This window comes from Notolabrus celidotus, chromosome 11, assembly GCF_009762535.1.
Source record: "Notolabrus celidotus isolate fNotCel1 chromosome 11, fNotCel1.pri, whole genome shotgun sequence".
Classification (NCBI taxonomy): domain Eukaryota; kingdom Metazoa; phylum Chordata; class Actinopteri; order Labriformes; family Labridae; genus Notolabrus; species Notolabrus celidotus.
In genome coordinates, this window is record NC_048282.1 from 14678928 (window position 1) to 14702179 (window position 23252).

At 38.8% G+C, this 23252-nt stretch overlaps 2 protein-coding genes and 1 long non-coding RNA gene across 3 annotated transcripts in view; 1 reads left to right on the plus strand and 2 right to left on the minus strand.

Moving 5' to 3' along the window:
• The window catches only part of LOC117821261, a 47668-nt gene extending 35640 nt beyond the window's left edge, over positions 1–12028 (minus strand). Inside the window, exons 1-2 of the long non-coding RNA XR_004632930.1 lie at positions 11662–12028; positions 7216–7288 (exon numbers count right to left, since the gene is read on the minus strand). This is a non-coding gene — a long non-coding RNA (uncharacterized LOC117821261). The remainder of the gene's footprint in view (positions 1–7215; positions 7289–11661) is intronic.
• Positions 12029–15317: 3289 nt separating this feature from the next.
• ela2 (elastase 2) lies at positions 15318–18176 on the minus strand. Its single transcript, XM_034695396.1, has 8 exons — positions 18046–18176; positions 17716–17804; positions 17532–17629; positions 16998–17120; positions 16718–16854; positions 16134–16279; positions 15820–15972; positions 15318–15404 (listed from the first exon to the last, which is right to left on the minus strand). Exons 1-8 carry the CDS (start codon positions 18080–18082, stop codon positions 15387–15389), a joined length of 801 nt encoding a protein of 266 aa, XP_034551287.1. The 5' UTR covers positions 18083–18176; the 3' UTR covers positions 15318–15386.
• Positions 18177–19451: 1275 nt separating this feature from the next.
• ela2l (elastase 2 like) lies at positions 19452–23029 on the plus strand. Its single transcript, XM_034695397.1, has 8 exons — positions 19452–19558; positions 19707–19795; positions 20235–20332; positions 20743–20865; positions 20972–21108; positions 21807–21952; positions 22658–22810; positions 22922–23029. Exons 1-8 carry the CDS (start codon positions 19522–19524, stop codon positions 22937–22939), a joined length of 801 nt encoding a protein of 266 aa, XP_034551288.1. The 5' UTR covers positions 19452–19521; the 3' UTR covers positions 22940–23029.
• Positions 23030–23252: the final 223 nt, after the last annotated feature.

Genomic DNA, 23252 nt, shown 5'->3' on the forward strand with positions numbered 1-23252 from the left:
CAACCAACATCCCAGGCACCTCTTCCCAGAGGGAGACGACTTGTGCAAAGAACAGAGAGGGAGAGAGGGAGAGGAGGGGGGTGGGGGAGGGCGGGGGTTAGGCAGAAAGATGGAGTGCAGTAGAAAGACAGAGTGGAAAGTCAACATGTTATAAACACAAACACATAATTACCTCATAGGGGCTGACAATGACTCTGGCCTTTAACCCAGTACACTTAAAGCTCTCCAGTCTGTCCTTTCAGCTCAGGAAATGTAGACTCTGTAACTTTTACTGTGTATATAATGTTAAAAAAACAATGGATGGTGTGATAATTTGAATCTCCACGGATGGTTCTCACACAATTTACTTTAATGATGGTTTTATTCTCACCAACATTTCACAATGAATTGACCACACTTGGTTACTAAGTGTCTGGACTAGGTATAGGGTAGTTAAACAAGACTAACTTGTTTTTATTTTCTCAAAGCAGTACACAGGCTTTTTTTTTTTTTTTACACTGTTGCCTTTTCTAACAAATATAAAGATGACTTTGATGGATTCATTTTAAAAAAGGTTTAATTAATGTGTGTATATTGTCACACTGTCCTAAAATTTAAAATATCAAGTCCTGAACGGTCAAAAAACTGCAATGACCAATCCTTAATGTGTTTGTAGTTATCAGTATAAAGTGTTGGTCTTTGTGTGTGCATCCGAAGCAAAGAAAAGGATGGAATAAGACTGGGTGATGTATCGAATTTTAACGTCGGCCTTAAAATAACATCACATATTTCTCCCATAGTGCTGCCAGTAGGCCTAGTGTCACCTCTTTGCCTTTCCACTGTATGCCTCTTCCCTCTGAGCAAAACCGAAACTTGAACACCTGCCCCTTCCCCGCTCTCACTCACAACAACAAGATGGGTCTAACTCTGCCAATGTGGAGCTGGTGGGCAAAACAAAAAAAATACTGAAATTTGGGGATGGTTCAGGTTTGAAATTTCAGACGAGCAGCCAAATAATGTATTCCATAAAGAATTCTGTTTGCAACAAAAAGTTTAGACAAAACTGTTATAAACAATCTCTTCCACCATTTACAAATGTGCCACAAAATGCAATACAAAAAGTGTGTATCACTGTGTGCAGCAACCCACAACGGTATAAGCATTCGCAGCTTTCTGCATCAAAACAATCCACGTTGCGAGCTTCATTTACCCGTGCAATTTTGGACTTTTGTTGGCCAATGAATTTTGCCAAGTGGATATTCTCACCCATATACTGGGTCACTTTACTTCACATTAGAGGGGCATCACAGGGGTAGTTTAATTTAATATAGTAAAGAGATGGACCACTACTCAAGTCACCCAAACTCAGAGCTTACATGGACAGAAATAACACATGAACATGCATCTTAACATGGAATGATTCAAAACACACTCTCTTAAATCTTAAGTTTTTTCACTAAGTGGCTTACAGCAATGGAAAAATTGCCAGCCAAGCCTTGCCATGAATGTATAAATGTTCTTTAACTATTTATGTGTTGATGTCTTAATTGTATTCCTGGATTAGGCTTCTTCACATATACTACACAAGCTGTTGTCTCGTTGTGTTCCTCTGCATATACAGAATCAAAGTTGCAGTCAAAGTTGCATACATGGCCGTTTATGGGTAATGCATTTCACAGTATCTGGTAATTTGCGGAGTGTGCAGGGATGTTTTCAGAAAAACAATGAATTTCAAAACCTTGTGAAAGAAATGGACTTGTGTTTTTAAGTTAAAAATTGTGGAGAATTACAAAATTGTTCAATTAACAGTTTTATGGGTAAAAATTGTTGACTCAGGTGAGGGTTCTAAGAGAGGTATGATAAGTTCAAGAGCAGCTCAAGTCTTAAAAATCTTTCTAGAATTAAGAAAAAGCAGCTCTTTATTTGACAGCAAAGAAAAGTGTAGCCGTCACTAACATATTATAAGCAACATTTCCATTTAATACTGATGGTTTAATATCTGAGCCTCTTAGTGAAACATCATTTAGTCTGGCATAGACGGAGTTTATGACCTCTGGAAAATGATATATAACTGCCTACAGAAGTCAGCTTTTAAAGTAGACAAGAGCAGACTGCAGGCATGAAACTGAATGCATATAAACCCTCCAGTTTGAGTTAAATGATGCTGAAAGCATAACAGAGATTTCTGACTGTCAGTCTTTTACCGTCAGGAGTTACCTCTAAAACATTTAGAGACTGCGAAAATAAACACTAAGTTTTAAACAATCAGGTCTTTTGCTTGGCTGTACCAGCAAAAACCTAAACACAGGAGGGGCTGATTTGGCATTTCAAACCAAAAGGCCAGTGCTCCATACAGGCCAGACAGGGAAATGAAGTGATGCCTTGTATGACTCAGTTTACAACATCTGTGGGGGTTCAGGCTCATCAGCTAAATTTAGGGTGCTCATATGATGTGATTTAAAAAGTAGTGTTGCTTATTGTCATCACATTTGTTGAAACATTCAGCAACGTGAACCATGCCATTTCACAACATTTCACAACATTCCATGAATTTTGCATGTCTCTCAGATGTTTTTTCTCAGTGGTATCTTGGGAAATTAATCCTGAAGAAAATCTAAACCAACATTTTCCCTGGTAAGATGTGTCAAAGGAAATACTTAATGTATTTCTGAGTATCACTCATCACTCTGAGACAAAACTTCATTTTTACTGTGCAGGACTTTTCCTCCAAGTGGTTATGCATCACAGCACATGCTCACATTTCTGGCTTTCCTGTTCCCCTCTTGGATTATGATATGTTATGAGCAGCTTCATTTTTCCATCTGCCTTAAATATTAAAGGCTTCAGACAGTCATCATGATTGATTTCTTTAACATATTTGATTTGTGACCTTTTTAATTAGACTTCTGACTTTTGTAACAAGTTGTGAAACTACATAAATACAGTAAATGGCACTTGTTCAGTGTGTAAGACAGTCAGTTGGGGAACTGAGAAACCACTGACAGACAGGATACGTACATTTGTCGACAGCCCGTCAATAGCGATGTAGTACAGCCCTGATGTGAAGAGGGCCAGCTCCATGTCATGTCTCAAACACATGATTGACACAACACACTTGGGGTATGACTTTCCTCGTGTGCAGAGGTCAGCAGACCCAATGCTCATCGCAAAGACGAGTGTCAAGGTTTAAACCTCCAGCATTCGAGACAAGTTACATCTGTGTGATTCCAGGTGTTCAGCCAAATGATGGCTTTAGAATTGAATAAAGTCCACAACAAACTTTGGCGTTCTATATGGCATTGGACTCTAGTTGGTGAGTATTGCAGACGGCAGCCTTATCTGAACTGCCAGTATATTTTGATTCCCAAAGATCCAGAGGTACTGTTGTTACCAAGTCTCCCTCATGACAGTTAGTACTTTTTTTTGGTTCCTGGGCTACAGCTTGCAGTGTAAACACCTTAGCATAGGGCTGGGCGATATGGCCTAGGAATAAAATCCCAGATTAAATTTTTTTTTTTACGGTTTTAATCGATTTTGTATTATCTCCTGAAAAAAGAAAAAAATCAAATGACTAACTTTAATTTTATCAATAAATTTTCAAGGCAAACTGAATTTCCCCTTAAAGGTACAGTGTGCTGTACATAGTGACCGTAGGAATGGGAAACAATATTCATTGTATTGATAGACCTTTTTTGATGGTAAAAATGTGACAAATGGAGTATCATACTTATCATGCATCACAGGAACTTATTTTCATTAAAGGCCACTGTTGTTTCACGGTAGGGGTGGGCAAGGAAGCGTTTCAGTCTAAAATCTGACTGTTAAGACATTGCTAAATAGTCCTTTGTCCACACACTGTACCTAAAAAAAGTGCAAACTGTAAACTTTTCTTTAAAAGTGTATTTTGTAGTTTCGCTAACATTGTATTCAAACACAATGTAATTTTAAGGCCTCTGAAAACAAATACAACCCTAGAAATGTGCCTGTAACAAAATGGCAGACACTACCATAGTAATAAAATCAGTATAACTTTCAGCTAGATGTCTAGCTTGAAGCGGAGAAGGTTACAGAGAAAATCTAGATTTTCTTTTTTTTTTAAATCGCCTGAAACCAAAAATGCGATTAATTGATTAAATCAATTTATCGTACAGCCCTACTTTATCATAGAAGTTTCCCTGCTTTTTCCTTCAATGCATTGAGTCGCCTTTACCTCTATAAACTCTGGCTCATAAAGGTTTCCATGTGTGTTTGCAGCAAACAGCACGTCATTGTGCTATCAGAAATCCCTCATCATTTAGTTTGGTTGTAATTTTGTCTCTTTGAAGCCCACAGACCCAAACAGCTGATCAGTGCGCTCCAAGCAGAAGAGCACATCTTTGTTGGCCCCGCAAATTGTACAAAAACAAATAAACCAACAGGCTTTCTGATCACAAAGTACAGTGCTGTTAAATTTAGAGTAGAGCGTACACTTAAATCAAGACGAGTTCTCAGGTGTGAGTCTCAAAATAAGCAAAATGACTTGGCAGTTTCGGCCCCATCTGCAGAAAACTGTAGCCAAGCTTGTGTGCTGTTTCTCTGGGCAGTTTCTCATTGAGGGAGTCGAGCTGACCGTCATCTATTGTGGCTAGTACAATTACTGGTGACATGTAACTCATACAACCCCACTCTTAACAAACTGAATTATCCCTTTAAGTCTGGTTCTGCTGTTCAAGGTTTCAGCTTGTTGAAACAAATTTGGCAGGGAACCTGTGGCCTGTTACATCAACTCGACATGAGTTGTGTCTTAAGTTAGAGTGTGAAGTCTACACAAAATCATGTGTTGAAACTATAGTTGTTTCATCATTTTGTTGCATCATGTGTGCTCCAGATTAATCTGGAGTGGTAAAGTGGTACATCGAAACTAACCAAAACATTGTTAATGAAATGATATATTCACTCCATTTGGCCAATCATTGAAGGGCTTGTCACTTAATGGGGTGACAGCTAAAAATAACTATATCTACCTATACCTAGCTCTTCACAGAAAAACCAAAAATAATGAAACTCTGTCCTAAACTAGAAATTACATTAAAATCTGTCTATGTTTGAATGTATTCATTGCTAGTACATCACACCTTAAGGCAATTAACTTTCATATTAGATTAATGGAGCACAAAAGGAAGACAGGCTGCAGTATCATGGTTAACTCTTAGCTTACACTTTGTATTTTGAAGTCATTTTCTTTTTTTTTAAAGGTAAGCTCAGTCCAATTTCCTTCGATGAATTCAGGTTAAAAAAAGTCATAAAATGTTAGCTAATAGTGATGCTGTCATCACATGTTGGCCATTAGGACATGGATCTGGTCTTACTATGACATGGCCATGACCCAGAAAGCCCAGACGTTGGCTCTGATATGCAGGAAGAGGAGGAGGTGAGTACACAACCCTAACTTCTCTTTCACCTCTCCTCTTTTCTTTGCCCAGACATTTTGGACCATGTCGGTCTCTCGCCCTCCCTGTCTCCCCAGTACCCTTGCTCTGGGCGCATCTAATTGAAAGCGATCTTGAGGCTGAGAGAGTTCCGTTTCTTCTCTAATCCCTCCACTGGGGGAGGCTCACATGGTCTCAATTACCCCCACCCCACCCCAGAACACTAGGTCCCCTCTCTCCTCTCTCCCTCTATCCGTCTCACCGGCTTGCTCCTCTGCCAATGCACCGGCCCGGGCCCTTTTTCAGCAATTTATGTTATTAAGCACACACTGCATAGTTCCTGTCCTTCACAGGGGCCTGGAGATGTTATCTCCCCTGCCGCCGTATACAGTTACCTCCAAAATATTCCATAAATTAGATTGGGATTGGCAATTCAGAATACAGAGGTGGAGGCTGCGGTGGTCAGGGATTGGCTAGGGCTTGGAGGAGCGGGTGGGGGTGAGAATCAGGGAAGCGCAATGTAAGTAATAGCATAGGAGGATCTTGTCGTGTTTACACTGGATAGAAAAGCACTGGGAGGTATGTCAGTGGCAAAGTAAAGGTGAACCGAGGAGAAGAGGAGGTTGCTTAAAGGCTCTAGGATAAGAGGGAGAGGAGAATAAAATCCACTTCCTATTTGGATAGAGATTCTTTCAGAGGTGGAGTTGAATATCTAGTCTGAAAAGAGTTAGACTGGGCATTTATTGGGCTTTGGAGGTTGGGTTCCTTGATACTCACGCATCCCCCTTCTGTAATTAAACAAGGCTGTATTTGGACAAGTGACTTTTCAAGCCGTGAACAGCCCTGTCAATCCTAAAGGCAAGGAGAAAGGTCTTGAGCCAGGACATCCATGGCCAATTAGATTAGGAGGGCCCTGTGAGGTCCCCAAACAATGAGCTCTTAGAGAATCTGCAATAACACAAACATGGCCCCTGACACACAACTCAAGAACTTCAAAAGCAACCATTACGAGTCTTAAGTGAAGCAGTTAAAGACTCATATTTATGATCACAAATTAAATACACCCCCCCCCCCCCCCCCCCCGACTGCCAAGTCCAGGGCTGTTGTTTTTGGTCATTTAAAGAGCATGTCTTACAGAGAGGCAATGAATTAACAACTTTACACAGGCTGTTAGTCATTCATCTCCACAGATTTTTAAAATTTGTTTCTCATGGCTTTGTCTTAAAACCAAAATTCTAACACGGCAACCTGCTCAAATTTAAACAGAAAATAAATAGGCTTGCATCATGTGCTAGATATGTGGCCATGTTTTGGAGTCAAGTGGTTTCCTAATCTAAGTTTAGAAAAAGTATTACTTATACAAGAGAAAGTAGAGAAATGCAGAGAAATACAGAGTTAAGAGTCCTTGTTGAGGTTTATGCAGGCAGGCATTCAGTTAGGCATTACAAGGAAGAGGAAAATGGGGGCACTGGGTTCAGGTCAAAGATTCAGCCTTAACCTTGGGGGCTTCGTGTTCTATATTCTGTTACTTGCTTGTTAATATGGCAAACTACCACCTGCAACAGAGCTGACCTCTTCAGGAGGCAGCAGTACTTCTCAGTATCTTTAAGATGGGCACCAAATGATCAGAGGAGGGTAGGAAATTAACCAAGATGAACTCATACCATTGTTCTGTTTACTACAATGCATATTTAGAATTATGTGTGAGAATTGTACAACTTTTTTTTTTAGTATTTGAGATACATTTTGCCCCCCTTGCCAGAAAAAAAACTTGACCAGAATTTGCATAGATGCTTAGAAATGATGTGATGCCATCTGATTTCCCTACCTGCTCACACCATCTTGTTCCAGCAGCTTGTGATCTACATATCCAATCAGCATGTTGTATTCCAGACTGTATCCTGCATGAAAAAGACAACATAAGACACATTCAATTTGATTAAGAATAACATTTTCTGGGAAACTTGATGTATGACTAATTTCAGAAGAGTCACACTCACTAAGAGTAATGACTTTACAAGCAATGTGGTCTAATACTCTGTTGTAATTAAGATAAGATAAAATTGTTACAGCAACCCAGACATAAGTACAATCAAGAAGAAGTTTCAATAAATAAAATAAAATAAAATATGATAATTACAAGTATCTTCAAATAATAATGTGTATTGCTTGAGTAAATGTACATAGTTACTCCTGCAAATGCTTTAATGATATATGATCTGATGCAGTTTTATTGTCGATTATGGGTGAAATGCTTTTGCCCAGTAACTCTTTCAATCTCCCAGCAATTGGCAGATGGACCAAAGGTTTCACTCTATAGCCTACTGGCAATTATGCTTCCTCACATTTCTAAGTGTCTTTGAGCCACAAGCTATTAGCATCGAGTCATACCAAAGTATCTACCCTTACCGTATACTTAGATAATCAAAGGTTAGTAGGGTGTATGTTTCTACAAACATCTGTGGGTTACATTGGAGAACTTGTTCAGGAGCAAATGACATGTTCAGTTGTGTCAAACTAAATACTGTGTGCCCTTTGTTCTCTTCCATCAAACACCCATCTGCATCATTTTTGTCAGGGACAATCTGTTCTTCATTTGAGATTTCTTGTACATATAAAATGCATGATGTTGAATGTTAAAGACTGTTGCACTGGAGTCAAAAAAAAGGGACCCTTGAGCCCCCCGATGATAGGGCACCAACTCCTGATGTGGAGTTGCAGAGGCAGCCCGTACTTGTCTGTCCTCCACTCAGGAGCATGTGGTTTTAGTTACAGAAGGTTTTTACTGCTCAACAATGTTTCTGCCTTGGAGCTCGGCACACTGCATAAAGACTACTTTGTCCCCTGATGCCCACACGGGAAGAGTCTGCCTCATTGCGCGCGCACACACACACACACACACACACACACACACACACACACACACACACACACACACACACACACACACACACACATACACACACACACACACAGGGTGATGATGACATCAGCAAGGCCACTGAGCCCACGTCGATAAAGGTACTATTTTCCCCCTAAACGGCAACATTTTAATAGTGCTTGGCCAAACTGTACCTCCTCTTAAACAGCAAAACACAGAGTCAAAACTAATACTCTTCAATACTTTATAATTCCATCTTGTTGAAATAAAAGTAGGTTGTTTCCCTGCCTGCATGTCCATTTTCCACTGCAGCACCAGTGCATGCTAAAAAAGTCCATGGCACTGCCAAATCCACGGCTCATGACGGATGGAACATGGGATCAAAGCTTCAACAACGTGCCACCATGCCATGGACGCAGAAACTAATAAAGATCGGTCATACTGAGAAGTGCATTTAACAAAAATAACATTGAAACAAGGAAAAGTGGAATCACACATGTGCCTATGAAAGCAAATTAAACTTCAATATTGAGTTCTAAATGACCAAATCGCATCAATGAAATCTCATCAGATATTAATGCTGCTTGGAAAAGTGTACAAAGTCGATGGGGTGACAAGTGAACACACTCAATGTCACTAACACAGCATCACTCCCACAGCTCTTGTCACACACAGTGGTCTTTTTCAACAAGTAAATGTGACTGTGATCTCATGGCCCTATTTGAAGGAGGTGATAAGCACACCCAGGAGCAAATAGTGAGAGACTTTGGGCCAGTTGGAGCATGTCTGGCATGAAGTCACTGCGGTTGTCACTTGGCACACTTAAATCAAGATCAGAAGTGGAATGAATTGATGCTAAACATTGGTCATATGCACAGACAGGGGCACTGAACAGCTTCTACCCTGTGCTTTGTTTTGACTCAATTTCAAAGCGACAAACCCACCAGGGCCAGCAAGACCTGCTTGTGCTTGGGTGGCAGAAAGTGGTGCTTTATATGACATTTATTTAATTCTTTACACATCTGCAGAGAGATGTCACTTCTGACTTTATTATCAAAGTAATAAATACTATCTGGCTAACTGCACATATACAAGAGTGCAGCCAATGTGCAATGAAATGACGACTACACCAAATCCACTGTGTTTACAGTTGGTTCAACTGTACTTGAACTTGAAAGGTCCACACAAGGGCCAAATGTTCAAGGTTCATCACAGCATCCATCTCACACCCAAACATTTTGCCCACACCCTGGGGCAAGCAACATGTGTAGCATTCAGTAGACGTCTAACCCTGGACACAGGAACAGATGGGCAAGGATTGAAGCCAAGATGAAGAGAGAGAGAGTCATCCAGGAATTCTACAGAGTGCCAAAATCATCTCATCGCAGCACAGGAGAGGCTGAGAGGTTACATTTGTTCATCATTACTTCTTTGTTGGGTTCAGTGCATGGACTGGAAACCTCCCACCTGCTCAATAAGCATTTACTGAGACACAGTTTGTTTCATTCTAAGAAAGTGTGCTCAACCGCAGCACAGATTTTACATGTTTATGTGAAAAAATATATATAAATCCTTGTTACAGAGGTGACAGAGAGGTTTTTTCAATAAATCTTTTTAATAATGTTTTTCTTTCTGAAACTAAGGCATGATAAAAATAAAGTATACACTTTTTGTAATGTGATAGTGCCTCCAAAACAGGGAGCTGTCGCCATCTTGTGGCGAAACAATGCAACTTTTATGATGAGAAAAATGTGGCGGTCAGTGTTTTTAAGTGTCCCTAAAAAACTATTTCATTTTCATAATTTGTGAAAAAACCATACGAACATTTGCTTATTAATGACCTACTAGTTTAAATTCAATATAACTTCAATCTTCTTCTTTTTTACTTGCCTTGTAAAAAGTCTTCGGCATCTGTTCAACACAGAAAGGTGTCAATGTGTTAAATTTCATTCAGGGTAACCTACTGATTACCTTTACTTAAAAATTAATTTTATTCATCACATGTTTATGAAATATAGTATGCCCATATCGGCCAACATTGGACTGTGACATAGAGTGAGATTTTCTGGAGTATCGTAAAACCAGCCTATACCCAGCAACCCTGTCCATATATAACCCCTAACTGCACATTAATAAATTTAATAAACGGATATGTAAGTCAAGTACTTGAAATGTCCCTTAATTTCAAGGTTTGCAGTAAAATATAGCAATGAAAACATAAAACATTTCTTTTTAAAATCATAAACATGTTGAAGAGTGAGAGTAGAGGGAGCCACTGCAGTGAGGGGTAACGCACAAATATTCCAGGTAGAGTGGTTTGCTTTGACACCATATTTTGATGTTAATACCATTATAGTACTATTTCAATACAGTTTTGAATGCAGGAGTCTCTGTAAAATTAATCTACATCTCTATGTGGTTTTTAAAGTCATATATCTGGGTCCTTTAAATCAGTGGTTCTCAAAGTGGGGTCCTGGGACCCCTGGGGGTCCACGAACCATAGTGTGGGGGTCCGTGAAATAATTAGAATAAATCTCTACTGAAATATAAAATTGTGCTGTGTCATTACAAAACAGCATACACCATTGTTATGATACCATTTAGTGGCTCGAAGGGATATGCCAGTCTTGCTACTGTTAATTTTCTGAAAGCGTTTAAGATCAATTACTTGAAAAGTATAAATGCAGTCATGTTGAGTCCACAAGGAATGAAATGACCCTCTGTTTTAAAGTATCCAAGTGGTATTTAGTTGATACAAATTGAAGTGTTAACTGTTTATCACTATGGTACAGGTCTGAAGTATTTACACTGATACGTTTTACAATACAAATAGTTCCAAGGGCAACTAAGAGTGCAAATGGTAGTAAGCATGTGCTTAATCTGTGTTACAATTATGAGGGAGTCCTTTCTCACCTGTAAGGAGTCCCTGGCTCCAAAAAGTTTGAGAACCCGTGCTTTAAATCATATTCATTACCTACAGCTAAATGTTATCTGACATACAGTAACCTCTGCATCCTCAGCCTTGGCTGCTTTCTGCTCTTTATTTAAAGAAGGGAGAGATGTCCTCTGCATCTCCACCTGAGGTTATCAGGTAGAGTTTAGTGATTTAATAACTTCCCCTGTGATATTGTGATAGTGACACTGTCAGCACTCTGTCATCAGATTCACACAGCTCTAAACTCTCCTTATGAACTTTAAAGAGGATGCTGCGTTATCGCACGTCACAACTTAAGTTAGCTAGCAAGAACAGGGCTAAAACACTTTAATGAAGGATGGATCAAATCTTTAAAAAGTGCAGAAGTTTGTTGAACTCATAACAACTTGTCGAATAAACACTTCAGCTACTGGTGTTACAGATCTATCTGTCTTTAATATCTGTGTGTCTGTGTTTACCTGCTGTCAGGAACGATCTCATACGGCGTCTTTTGGATCAAACCATCGACAGGGACAGGAGGTGTGGACGTTTTGGGGGGGTTGAATATAAGGCTCAAGTAGAGGACTTCTTGAAAAAGAAGTTGAGGGACACTCATTTGATTGAAATCAACGTGAAATAGGGAGATTGTCGGGAGAAATAACAACTCGGGAGTACAGCGGGAGAATAAGTTACAAAGCGGTAGACTCCCGCCTAAATCGGGAGTGTTGGCAGTCTTCTGTGATCACAGTTTTTGACAGTCCTTGCATTTTGTTTGCCAACAAGCTCCCAAAGCTTGAGGATCAAAAACGAGCAAAATTGGGCTTCAGAGACAAGAATCGTCTGTGATGCATGATAAGAATGGTTCCCCATAGCAAGACAGTTATTTTAAATAGACCAGTGTGTTTTACTGTTTTACCTGGACATGTTTCGACTACAGTACAAACTTCCTGCAGTCTTCCTCAAAAGAGTCACGTGTTGCTGTGACGTGTCTGTCAGCTGATTTATAGAGGTTTGGTCGTCCTACCTGATACGACAGGGGGCGTGGTCGCCCTGCCGTATCAGGTAGGACCCAAGCGGCAACCTCCGCTTTAAAAAATATGAAGCCCATGTGGAAGTGTTATAAATTGCAATTAATTGAGAATCCACTTGAAGCTGGCTGCAGAAACACTGGAAACCACATAGACACCAATTCAAAAAAGATGATCTTTGCAGCATTAATAAACATGTTTACAGCCTGGTTCAAAAAACGGCTTGGCTCTTCGTAGCTAATTTCTCTATTGGCACACACTGTACGTGGGGTGAATTTTATCCTAACGTGACAGTTCAGAAGATATTAAGATTATGAGTTTTTGCCCAAATAAGGACATGACTGACTTGACTCCCGGACAGGAACACATAGCTATTGGCTAGGAGGCTCAAACTCCGCCTCTTTACGTCACACTCTGCCTGGTTGAGTTCCGCATTTCCAATATGGCCCAAACAGGCAAACTTTTTTACTTTTAAATTTCATTGCAACTTTCATGCTTCTTTTTTACTGTCGCGCTTTTTTATTTCCATGGTACGGCGTTCGTTTATCTTTCCATGCTCGCAGGATTTCCCCTGGGAGTCCCATGTTTCACGTCACAATGCTATGAACTTCCGTAATTTCCCTTATGCTAAGTCTGCAAAAATGTGAAATCCGTGAAGTTTTGGCATACAGCAGATTTAGCTCTTTTTAACATACTACATTCTACATACAGAATTTTGACCAAATCAGTACGTACTACTATTACAGTAGGTGGTTTCAAAAACAGCCACACTCCTCATGAAGATATGAGGCTCATTCTTTAACAAAAACAAAACGTGATGAAGGTCACGTGGTTAATTTAAACTGATTTATGAATAATACATTTCATTTCCACAGAGTCTCTTGAAGCCAATGCCACTACCACAAAATTATCTCATCAAAGTCTTATTTTACTTCCCTTATCCAAAGCCCAGAAACAAATTATGGCTGATTGTAAACACGTGCTACCTTTCAAACAGAGTGTGTACTACAATTAAATGAAACAAGAGATAAACTCCTTCCTGTCTGTTAAGGAAAACTGCTAGAGAGGCTCATCAAAGCTTTGGTGGCATATTGTTTGGCTATAGTGAGATGTAGTCAGGTATATTTTCCTGCCCAACAGCATTACCTGACTTGATAAATGAGGTTCTGCAAAAAGTACATCCAACCAAGGTGAAAGCTTCAGATCTCACACACAATTACAATGGATGTCACCCTAAGATATTAAAATGGGGGGATGAATTATAAGGGTGCTTATTTAAAGCAATGATTTGTTCTCTTACATTGCTGATAATAATTAACATGCAAATGGGCCTTGAATGCAAAACAGGGTCACAGTTGTTCTCTGCTCTTACGTTATGAATGAGATCTTTCCAGATACAGGCAAAGACAGTAATTAGGGTTATGACTAAAGAACTTGTAACACAGACATATACTATTTAAAGTTAGAATATTTTCTAATGCATCATATGTACATCTAGTCCCAAGGTGGTGGACTATAGTTCATATTTAAAATGAGCATCAATTAAAATCTTGTTGGGTTCCAAGAAGTTCTCCTTATCCATCCCTGTTTTGTAGTTTAAAAAGCCTTGTCCTCCTTACCTTTTTGTAGATGTAAAGGAAGATACGTTTTTATAGAGGACACGTCTAGCATTCCTAGAGCACAATGTTTAGAAAAGTCAATGCTGTACTCTTTATTGCTACAGTGAGAACATGAACACAAGCTTAACCTGCTGTGTTCAAATATAATTTGTTCTGGTGAGAAACTTGAATAATACAGTTGTTTTGGGGAGGAAATGTGTGTGTATTATGAGATCTAATCAGCTTAAAACACAGCATTAAAACTACTGATGCCAAGATTTGTCATCGTAAATAATTAAAAGAAATGCAAAAATGTATTTCCCAGTCCCTAAAAACATGAGTCTTGTCTTCCACCTAACAAAAGAGAAGTCTCAGTTAGGAGTCAATGGTGTTGATATATCGATAAATATTACAATTCTCACCCCTAATGCAGATACTGCCAGATTGCAGTTACCCACAAGTTGGGGAATACAAGTAATATGAGAAGCCACTTGGAAAATCGTCACTCCAAAAAGATTCTAGAATATGCAAGGAAAATGGGCTTGAACTACTTCACTCAATAGGCCTACATGAAATTTACAGTTTGCCAATACTCATGTATTTATGTATGTATTAGACACATGCACTGACTTAGAGAGTAGAAATAGAAGTCTACAGTCGACAGAACAGCTTATGTTCAAACTTGTGGTTACAGGTGCAAAGAAGGACAGATTCAAAACCCTGTTTGTAACAACTGTACATTTTGAGTGACATCATAAACTATCCCACGGTAGCTTGTTTTCTTTTTCCTAGTTTTCAAGAAAGCTTAAATCAAGTTTCCACCATAAAAATTAGACAACAGACATAAAAGGTATGAAAGCACCACAATTGTGAACAATGAAATCTGGAGGTGCACTACAGATATTTAGATTTTGTCCTTATTTGTTCATTTTATATAAATACTGAATACTGAATACTGTTTTGCATGAGACCCATGTCCATTTTTTAATAGTAGAGGACATGGAAGGTATGTGATCTTTAGTAAGACACATAACATTTGGCGTTCTCAGGAAAGTTAAAGATAATTTCCGATTATCATCCAAAGCTTTTCTTGTTATTCTCAAAATCAAAGTCATTGTAGACTGTGATTCTATATTTCAACTTGTAAGGTTGCTGTATAGGTTTTTTTTATTTATTTTGAGCACACTGTAAATTTTAATAACTGTACATCAACACAGCAAAATTGATTTACTACCCTTCGGGGAAATTAGTAGTATAAAATTTGGTAATATCTGCAGCGATCAAGAAACTTAACCATTGGCCAAGGTGAGACTTTTTTCCAAACAATATAACTCTCGAAGAAATACATGGAGTTTGAATCCTCGGTTAGTAAGAAAACATTTACAAATACATTTCTAAAAAAGTAGAAAGAAATAAAGTATGTTTAATTCATCAAAGGGTTTTGTGACAGTTGTCTCACCAACACAGAGATACAGATTTTGTCTGATTCAAAAAACACAGGAAACTCTGTATGATCGATTACATTTTTTATTTGATGTTCTAGTGCAAAACATGCACCAACTCTAACCTCTCCACACCTTAGTTGCTGGTCATCACCTGAAGAAAAGAAAGCAGGAAGAGAAAGTGTTAAAATGCTCCACCAGAGGGCACAAGAGAAGCTGTTCTTCTCCATCACAGTATGTACTCTGCGGAGGTGCTGTGTGGCTCAAGATCAAATCAGATGGCAAACACTCTGGTATTTCATAACCTATATGCTGTTATCTATCAATCAGTGAAGATTATAGAAATGAAAAAACAAATAAGAAATATTAACATTGCTGAATAGAAATGATTACTAAAATCTTTTGTCTTTGTCCATATGATAGGCCAAAACAAAGGCTGATGGTCAGTGGTTTTAACGCCTGATATATCTACTAATTATATACTTTATAAATATATATATAATGATATATGTTAATTATCATGAGATCTTTAGGACAAATGTTTTGCTACCTAATGCTTTTTCACTTACGTTGTTGATCCAGGAGATGTAGGCGCTGACCTTGGTGAAGACAGATGGCTTCTTGGGGTAGTTGCAGCCCATGCTAGAGCCGAAGCTGACCACACCATGGACGTCCCAGCTGCCATCAGGATTCTGACAGTTCAGGGGACCACCAGAGTCACCCTGAAAGAGAAGAGATGAATGTGATGAGAGAAAAAAAAAAAGAGAGAAAGCAACCAAATGCTTGTAGAAAAGCATGAAACTAATTTGCAGAATAATGTACAGTCAAATGTGCCCAGGCTGGGATTTGGTTTTAAAAACACTGTAACATAAATCAGACTCACATTGCAGCTAGCCAGCTCTCCATCTCCTCCAGCACAGACCATGTTGGTGGTGACCAGGCTGCCCCACCAGTCATATTTGCTGCAAACGGAGTGGGAAACCACGGGGAGGAGGGCCTGCTGCAGGTTGTCAGCAATGGGACCTCCGGCTTCAGGAAGAAAAAAAAGGGCATTCAGATTCAGGACTGCATGCAAAATCTAAGAGATAAGCATGTCATTAAACTAGGCCCAGTTTCTATTCAAACTCAAGTGTCTTAAAGATCGGAGGGTCATGAAAGGGCAATCAGAGACTATATGTCCTGTCAGTGTGGTTTAAAAAAAATGAGTTGTCTTATCAGTGCAACTTTTTCTGTTCTGAAATGATGACATGGCATTCTACCTGTTTTTGTACTTTTGTATATGTATTTAACAGTAACGGGCAGAATCAAAGTGAGGTACAGAAAAAAGATGAGATGGAAATGAGGGATTCATCCAATATAACTTAAAATGTAACGGGAATAGATTTTGGAAAAAGTTACTGTGCAACTTTAACAGGGGAGTTGAAAGGATGACAGGGCATCAATGAAAGTCAACAGTTTAGAACTTACTCCAGAGACGACCCCAGCCGGTGACGTAGCAGGGAGCATCGTGAGGCAGAGTTTCTCCAGAGTTGGGAAGACAGGCAGCCATGATGGAGTCAGAGAAGGTAACGGGAGTTGCCAGTTTGATCAGAGCAATGTCGTTACTAGAGCAAACAAGGTTCAAGTTAAAAAAAATATAAAAACATACTTAGAATAAGAGTGTTGAAGGCATTAAGGCAAAGAATTAAAAAAAAATGATGGCGGCATTATGTGTACTCTACAAGATGAGACAATTGACTGAACCCACCGGATTCTGTAGGAGTCCCAGTTCTCGTGGACAACAATCTTGGCGGGACCAGGGGCGATGGAGCCGGCCTCATTGTTGTTCTTCAGGTTGTGTTTGCCCAGGTACATTCTGTAGGTGCGACTGCTGCTCGGCCGAAAAAATTAAAAAATGAGAACGAATCAGGATGATGGATGGTTTCATAATTGATCTTTTAAGAACACTTTCAAAAAGAGCTAACTTTAATTAAAACAAGTGAAGGAATTTACTACTTTGATATTACTACTGGAACTACTACTGCTAATATACAGTGTTCATGTGTTCAGCAGAAAAGTTAAACGATGAAAGTGAATTGTTATTCTTGTGCTTTGCATTAGACTTACAAAAGGAGTGAAATAAAAGTTTAAGATGAGATCCAAACTTCGATTGCCTTCCAAACTGCCTTGATAAACTGGCCTGTAAGTATTATACCAACCAAAAAGTCCGGCTCTCCTTATCTGCTGTCTCTCATGTTGACTATTGATTTGAGATTGTTTTAACTTTTATCATATATCATACCCGATGCAGTGAGCAGCTGTGAGGACCCACTGGTTGGAGATCAGGGTTCCACCACAGGTGTGGTAGAAGTTGCTGCCACTCTTGTACTGCAGAGACACCTGTTGAGAACAAAAGGGCATTACACAATGCAGTATGACTTTAGAGAGGACACAGAGTTTAAAGGAGAGTCCCAAAAGTAGCTTACCTGCCAGGGCCAGCTGTGCTCACGGACATCCTCTCCACCAACCACCCTGCTGAGGACGGGAGGGAAGGAGGGCTCGCCGCACCCGTAGGCTAAGGAACATTAAAATCATGGTGATAAATGACCATAGCTAAGCAGTAATAACTGTACTATTTCTTTAATTTAAATATGTTTCAAAGGAGCTTTTAACATAACTATAAAAAGAGAATATGTTTGCTTAATAAAGTCAACACTTTATATCAAATGCCCAGACCCCACTGTGAAAATTATAATGTTGATAGTGGTATCTGGCAACATATTTTATCATGTGGTATGAATAGTATCAGAGCTTACCGCCAGCGACAAACAAAGCCAAGATCACGAACATCATTGTGACTGTCTTCAGTAGAGGTTCAGGGGGACATGCTCCTCCTTATATACTGCTTTAACACACCTGAAATGTGTTACTTAACTTTTGCCTCAGAGCAGCCAGGAAAAAGCTGGTGGTAGGAAAAATAACTCAACCTTGGAGATAAGTGACCACAGATATCCCCAAATACACCTTATCTCTCCAACTCAACCTCTGTGTGAACCTCACAGGTGTCGTACAGCCACCTGGGTTGGCTTTTTTAACTGCAGATATAATGTCGTAGTTTTATAAAAGGTAATTTATTCTAAAATGATTAAAATACTAGTTTTATCTGCGAATATACACAGGGCTCATTCCAGGCTGACACTGACAGTCTTTTAGAGCAGAAGTCAGTCACTGGTAGGAGAAACCTTATACGCTTTAAATGTTTGCATACAGCCACAAAAATTAAAAATGTCATATGTAGAAATACATATACATAAACACATATATAAATCATTGAATATTGACTTTTTAGAAATATTTGTTAATGAAGAATCAAAAATATATTTAAAAATTCAACATATCAGTATTTTGATGATATTTTTCAATGCTATTTAGAAACATAAAAACGCAAGTAGAGAGTATAATAATAATAATAATACAATAAATGTTATAATATACTTGTATTTTGATTTACATGTCATTAAGACTGTAAATTATTTACAATAATTATGCAATTATATGGTGTGTAATAAAGTTAAATTTTACTGTAATATTCATAAATTATGAGGCAGCCACTTTAGAGCACTTTTGGTTTTGATGGTGAGCCCTCTGCTAGGAACATTAGTATTGTTCATTAATATTCCTTGTTGGGTATTTGTCCTTAAAGTATTAAATGTGTTTTGCACAATGCACATTTTTTGTTGTAGATCAAATGTAGCCATTTACAGCTATCTAAAATATATAAAACATATTTTGCATCAAGATAAAAAAAGAGTGACTCACTGCATTACATTTTTGAGCAGATATTGGATCAAACTTTACAAGTAGGCCTGTTTTGTGTAGATATATGCAATATTACTGGAATTTACAGCTTAATTTGTACCTAGGTGATACACTCACAGGACGCATTCAGTGTTACTACAGACACTTCTACTACCAAGGGAAGATATGCATACAATTCAGAAGTCAGAAGAGTGAGGGTTGCATTTGATATGAAGTGCAGCTGTCTGTGATGAAATCCTAAAATCTTTCATTCCAGGTCAACAAACTAAAAAATATTTGATATCAGAGCATGCTGGCCTTGGCCTCATATTCCCCAGCATGCAGGGTTGTTTTGATATTCTTATAGCTCCACCCCAACATCAGAGTTTGTCGAAAGAAACATTTTCTAAGAACTTGACTCCGCTTTGGTATGTTACATAACCTCATAGAAGGTATAAATATGTCTGGCTGCCAGCTGTGATGATACAGACAAGATGAAGTTTGTGCTTCTTGCTCTCTTTGTTGTTGGCGGTAAGGATCACTCACTCACAGCACTCTTGCAGCGATCTGTCTTGAGCCGTGTTCACAAACAGTGTTTTCCTACTAACAAAATTCAGATTATCAGATGAGTGCTCCAGTTCACACTTTTAAAAGAGTCTGTCTCTGCCTTTCCTCTCAGCCTACGGGTGCGGTTTGCCCACCTTCTCCCCTGCGGTGACCAGGGTGGTTGGAGGAGAGGATGTCAGGCCCCACAGCTGGCCCTGGCAGGTAAACCATCTCTCTCTCTCTCTCTCTCTCTCTCTTGCCAACATAACTGAAAATCCACTACAGATTTTAAAAGTAAAGTAAAAAAATCGTATAGCTTCGACATTGCAGGATATGACTGAAAAACATAAAATCTGAAGCAGCATAATGTTGCAGGTGATAAAAATGTGAAGATGACTCGATCAAACACAGGAATAAAGAAGATTTCAGATACAAATTTGGAAGAATCTAAAGTCAAGCTGTGTTCAGTGTAGTACACTGGATGAAGTACACTGGATGAGCTACCACCAGGACATACACAATGTAAACTAGCATAGAAGCACCATCATTCATAACAGGGAAGACAGAAGAAAATTAAGTTAGCTGACAGAGTTCATGTGTGTGTGTGTGTGTGTGTGCGTGTGCGTGCGTGCGTGCGTGCATGTGTGTGTGTTTTTTTTAGATTTCTCTGCAGTACAACAGACAGGGAGAGTGGAGACACACCTGTGGAGGTACTCTGATCTCTGACCAGTGGGTCCTTACGGCTGCTCACTGTATCAGGTATAAAACTGTGGAGCTCAGAACATTTCATGGTTATTTTAAGGGTTTTAGAAAAGAGGCGCTTCCCCTTTTTAAAAAAGAAAAAAGTATCAGAAATCAGTTGCAGGGACATGAATAATGTTGATTTAAAAAGTTAAGTGTGAGAGAATTTCATTCTTTGTCAATTAATTTGACCTAATTTGAGAAATTTGTAACCCCTGATTGGTAACTAAGTGTCAGATTATTATGTAGGAAGATTACTCAGAAGTATAAGCCAATGGGTGTTTATCTCAAACCTCAGGAACATTCACGTTTGCACATCTAGGTATGAGCAGCCAGCTAAATCTGCAAGTGGTTCTGGAGTTATTACAGAGAGGATCCAGAAATAAAATCTTAGAAGTCTTTACAGCCCTTTCTCTGTCAACTTGCAGCTCTGGCAGGGAGTACAGAGTGGCCATGGGAAAGCACAACCTGGTAGAGACCGAGGAGGAGGCTGTGTTCATGGGCACTGCTAACATTGTTGTTCATGAGAAGTGGAACCCCTTGTTCATCCGGTAAAAACATGCCACTACATACTATGAGACCTCACTGAAAATTCAAAAAGAAGAACATCACATGTATTAGCACAGATAAATCTGAACATGTGTGTTTGGTCTGCAGTAATGACATCGCCCTGATCAAGCTGGAGTCCCCCGTCACCTTCTCTGACAGCATCATGGCAGCTTGTGTCCCTGCTGCTGGTGTCATCCTCCCTCACAATGAGTCCTGCTACGTCACTGGATGGGGTCGCCTCTACAGTGAGAAGCCAATATTAACCATCTTATTAGATTAAATCGGGTTCATTAATCACTGAATGACATTTTCTAATGATAGTTCAAAAGAGTTGTGCAATGATGTTTTGGAAGACAAACTATGAGTAATTAAGGTAATTGCAGATAAAGAATACAGGTATGGTATCTTCTACAGGTTTAATTATGTATCATTACAGTTCATTAGATTGGACTACTTAATATTTTGAGTCTTTAAATGATATTTTATAGGTATTGGTATACAAACTGTTCTAAAAATATAAACATAAGGGAAGCCATTGAAGCCTAGTTTTCTTGTATCAGCGTGATAACAGGAATACTTGGCTTTATGATGGATTACATCAAAGATCTGATTTTCCTCTAATGAATCTTCCTCCATATATAACATTACTACCACTACCCACAAAAAAATAAAACAATCAGTTGTAGTAGTTTAAGATCTAGTAGTTTTATGACATCTGTGATTTTTGTAGTTTTGTTAAATAAGAGAAAATTTAGCATAATAAGAATGGATTAAGCGGTTCAGGTTGATGTTGATGTCTTCAATTCACAGGATAGATGGACAATAAATTTGCTTTTCTCAAAGCTTTAGTCTGTTAAATATTTGTCTATACACAGTTTGTAATGTCTTAGCAGCCTTTCACCTGAGCTGAACTGAAGCTTGTGTTCATCCCTCCATTACGCAGCTGGAGGTCCCATCGCTGACATCCTGCAGCAGGCTCTCCTGCCTGTGGTGGACTATGCTACCTGCAGCAAATCCGACTGGTGGGGATTCCAGGTGAAGGACACCATGGTCTGTGCAGGAGGAGATGGAGTTGTGTCTGGATGCAACGTAAGTCTCAAAAAAACAGACAAAATTAAAAATTTGATTTGGCACTACTGTTCTTAGATATTTATAAATTAGACAGAGAAATAGACAATACTGTTTCCTAGGTCTATAGATTTAACAAGCATTTTAAATGTGGTCATTTTGAAGCTAAATGAATAATTAATTTCAATATCCAATACTTCACATTTTTAGAAGATATAAAGAATAAATTGTTGAAGTCATTTTAAAGCAAAACCACCAAATATTTAATTGTTCAAGCTTTTCTAATAAAGATATTAGTTGTCTAATATGATATTAAACTTTTGGTCTTTAACTTTTTTCCCTCCTCAAAAAAGGTATTTTACATTTTTTAACTCAGACTTTCTAAATTTTATTCTAACATTTCTCACCTTTTCTGAGAAATTATTGATAAATCTATACATAGAGTAAATAGAGAAGATCATCTACAGCTGGATCTATGCTGGCAATATTTGTTCCAAATACTAAAAGTAATTTTTGCTGTTCCTCAACATGTTAGTCCGTAACTGAGATCCCTCTTGTGATACTGTGTAAAATTCACATGAACACCAGACAAACTATCTCTTTAAAAAAAAAACAGTGAATGAATTTCAGTGTCTGTAAGCATCACAAGTGATGTCAGCAGTATATGAAGTGAAGTTATTGGTGGAATTTGCCTACTGATCATGTGTTTTCTCTCACATGACTCAGGGTGACTCCGGTGGCCCTCTGAACTGTCAGAACAGCGATGGAGCCTGGGAAGTTCACGGCATCGTCAGCTTTGGCTCCGGGCTCAAATGCAATCTCTACAAGAAGCCCACAGTCTTCACTCAAGTCAGCTCCTACGCAGACTGGATCAGTTCTGTAAGCTCTTACACATCATGTCTCATCACTCCAGTTGAATTTCCAGCCATGAAATTGTAACTGTCTTTAAATGTGGTTTTAAAACCTTAATTATGTTTATCTCTTCCACAGAAAATGGTGACCTATTGAGAAATCAGACTTGGAAGATCAATGCCAATATGTGCACATGTAAAATAAATAAAATATAAAAACTACAAATAAAAAAGTCTTTTTTCATGATTTTCACAGCTGTGATATCAAGTTATTTGTAGTTAGTCCGAGTAACACGTGTGATGTTTTATCAATGATCATACATAGCACAAAGTGATCAGATGTTCTCAATTAAAGCAGCAATGAGAAAACCCTATCACCCACCACATGCTGAGTCCTCAGTCTCCAGCACTTGTTTGTCTTTCTGTAGTGTCAACCACACTGGTTAGAAGTTGCTTACACAGTATAAATA

What these genes read in the sequence shown, in the direction of transcription:
- ela2 (XM_034695396.1), bottom strand. Translation starts at nt 18,082, where the DNA reads ATGATGTTCGTGATCTTGGCTTTGTTTGTCGCTGGCG. An exon ending in ACAGCTGCTCACTGCATCGG is followed by an intron (nt 17,121 to 17,531) that starts GTATGATATATG and finishes TCGGCCGAGCAG; the next exon opens with CAGTCGCACCTACAGAATGT. An exon ending in GAGAGCTGGCTAGCTGCAAT is followed by an intron (nt 15,973 to 16,133) that starts GTGAGTCTGATT and finishes CTTCTCTTTCAG; the next exon opens with GGTGACTCTGGTGGTCCCCT.
- ela2l (XM_034695397.1), top strand. Translation starts at nt 19,522, where the DNA reads ATGAAGTTTGTGCTTCTTGCTCTCTTTGTTGTTGGCG. An exon ending in CCCACAGCTGGCCCTGGCAG is followed by an intron (nt 19,796 to 20,234) that starts GTAAACCATCTC and finishes TGTTTTTTTTAG; the next exon opens with ATTTCTCTGCAGTACAACAG. An exon ending in ACGGCTGCTCACTGTATCAG is followed by an intron (nt 20,333 to 20,742) that starts GTATAAAACTGT and finishes GTCAACTTGCAG; the next exon opens with CTCTGGCAGGGAGTACAGAG.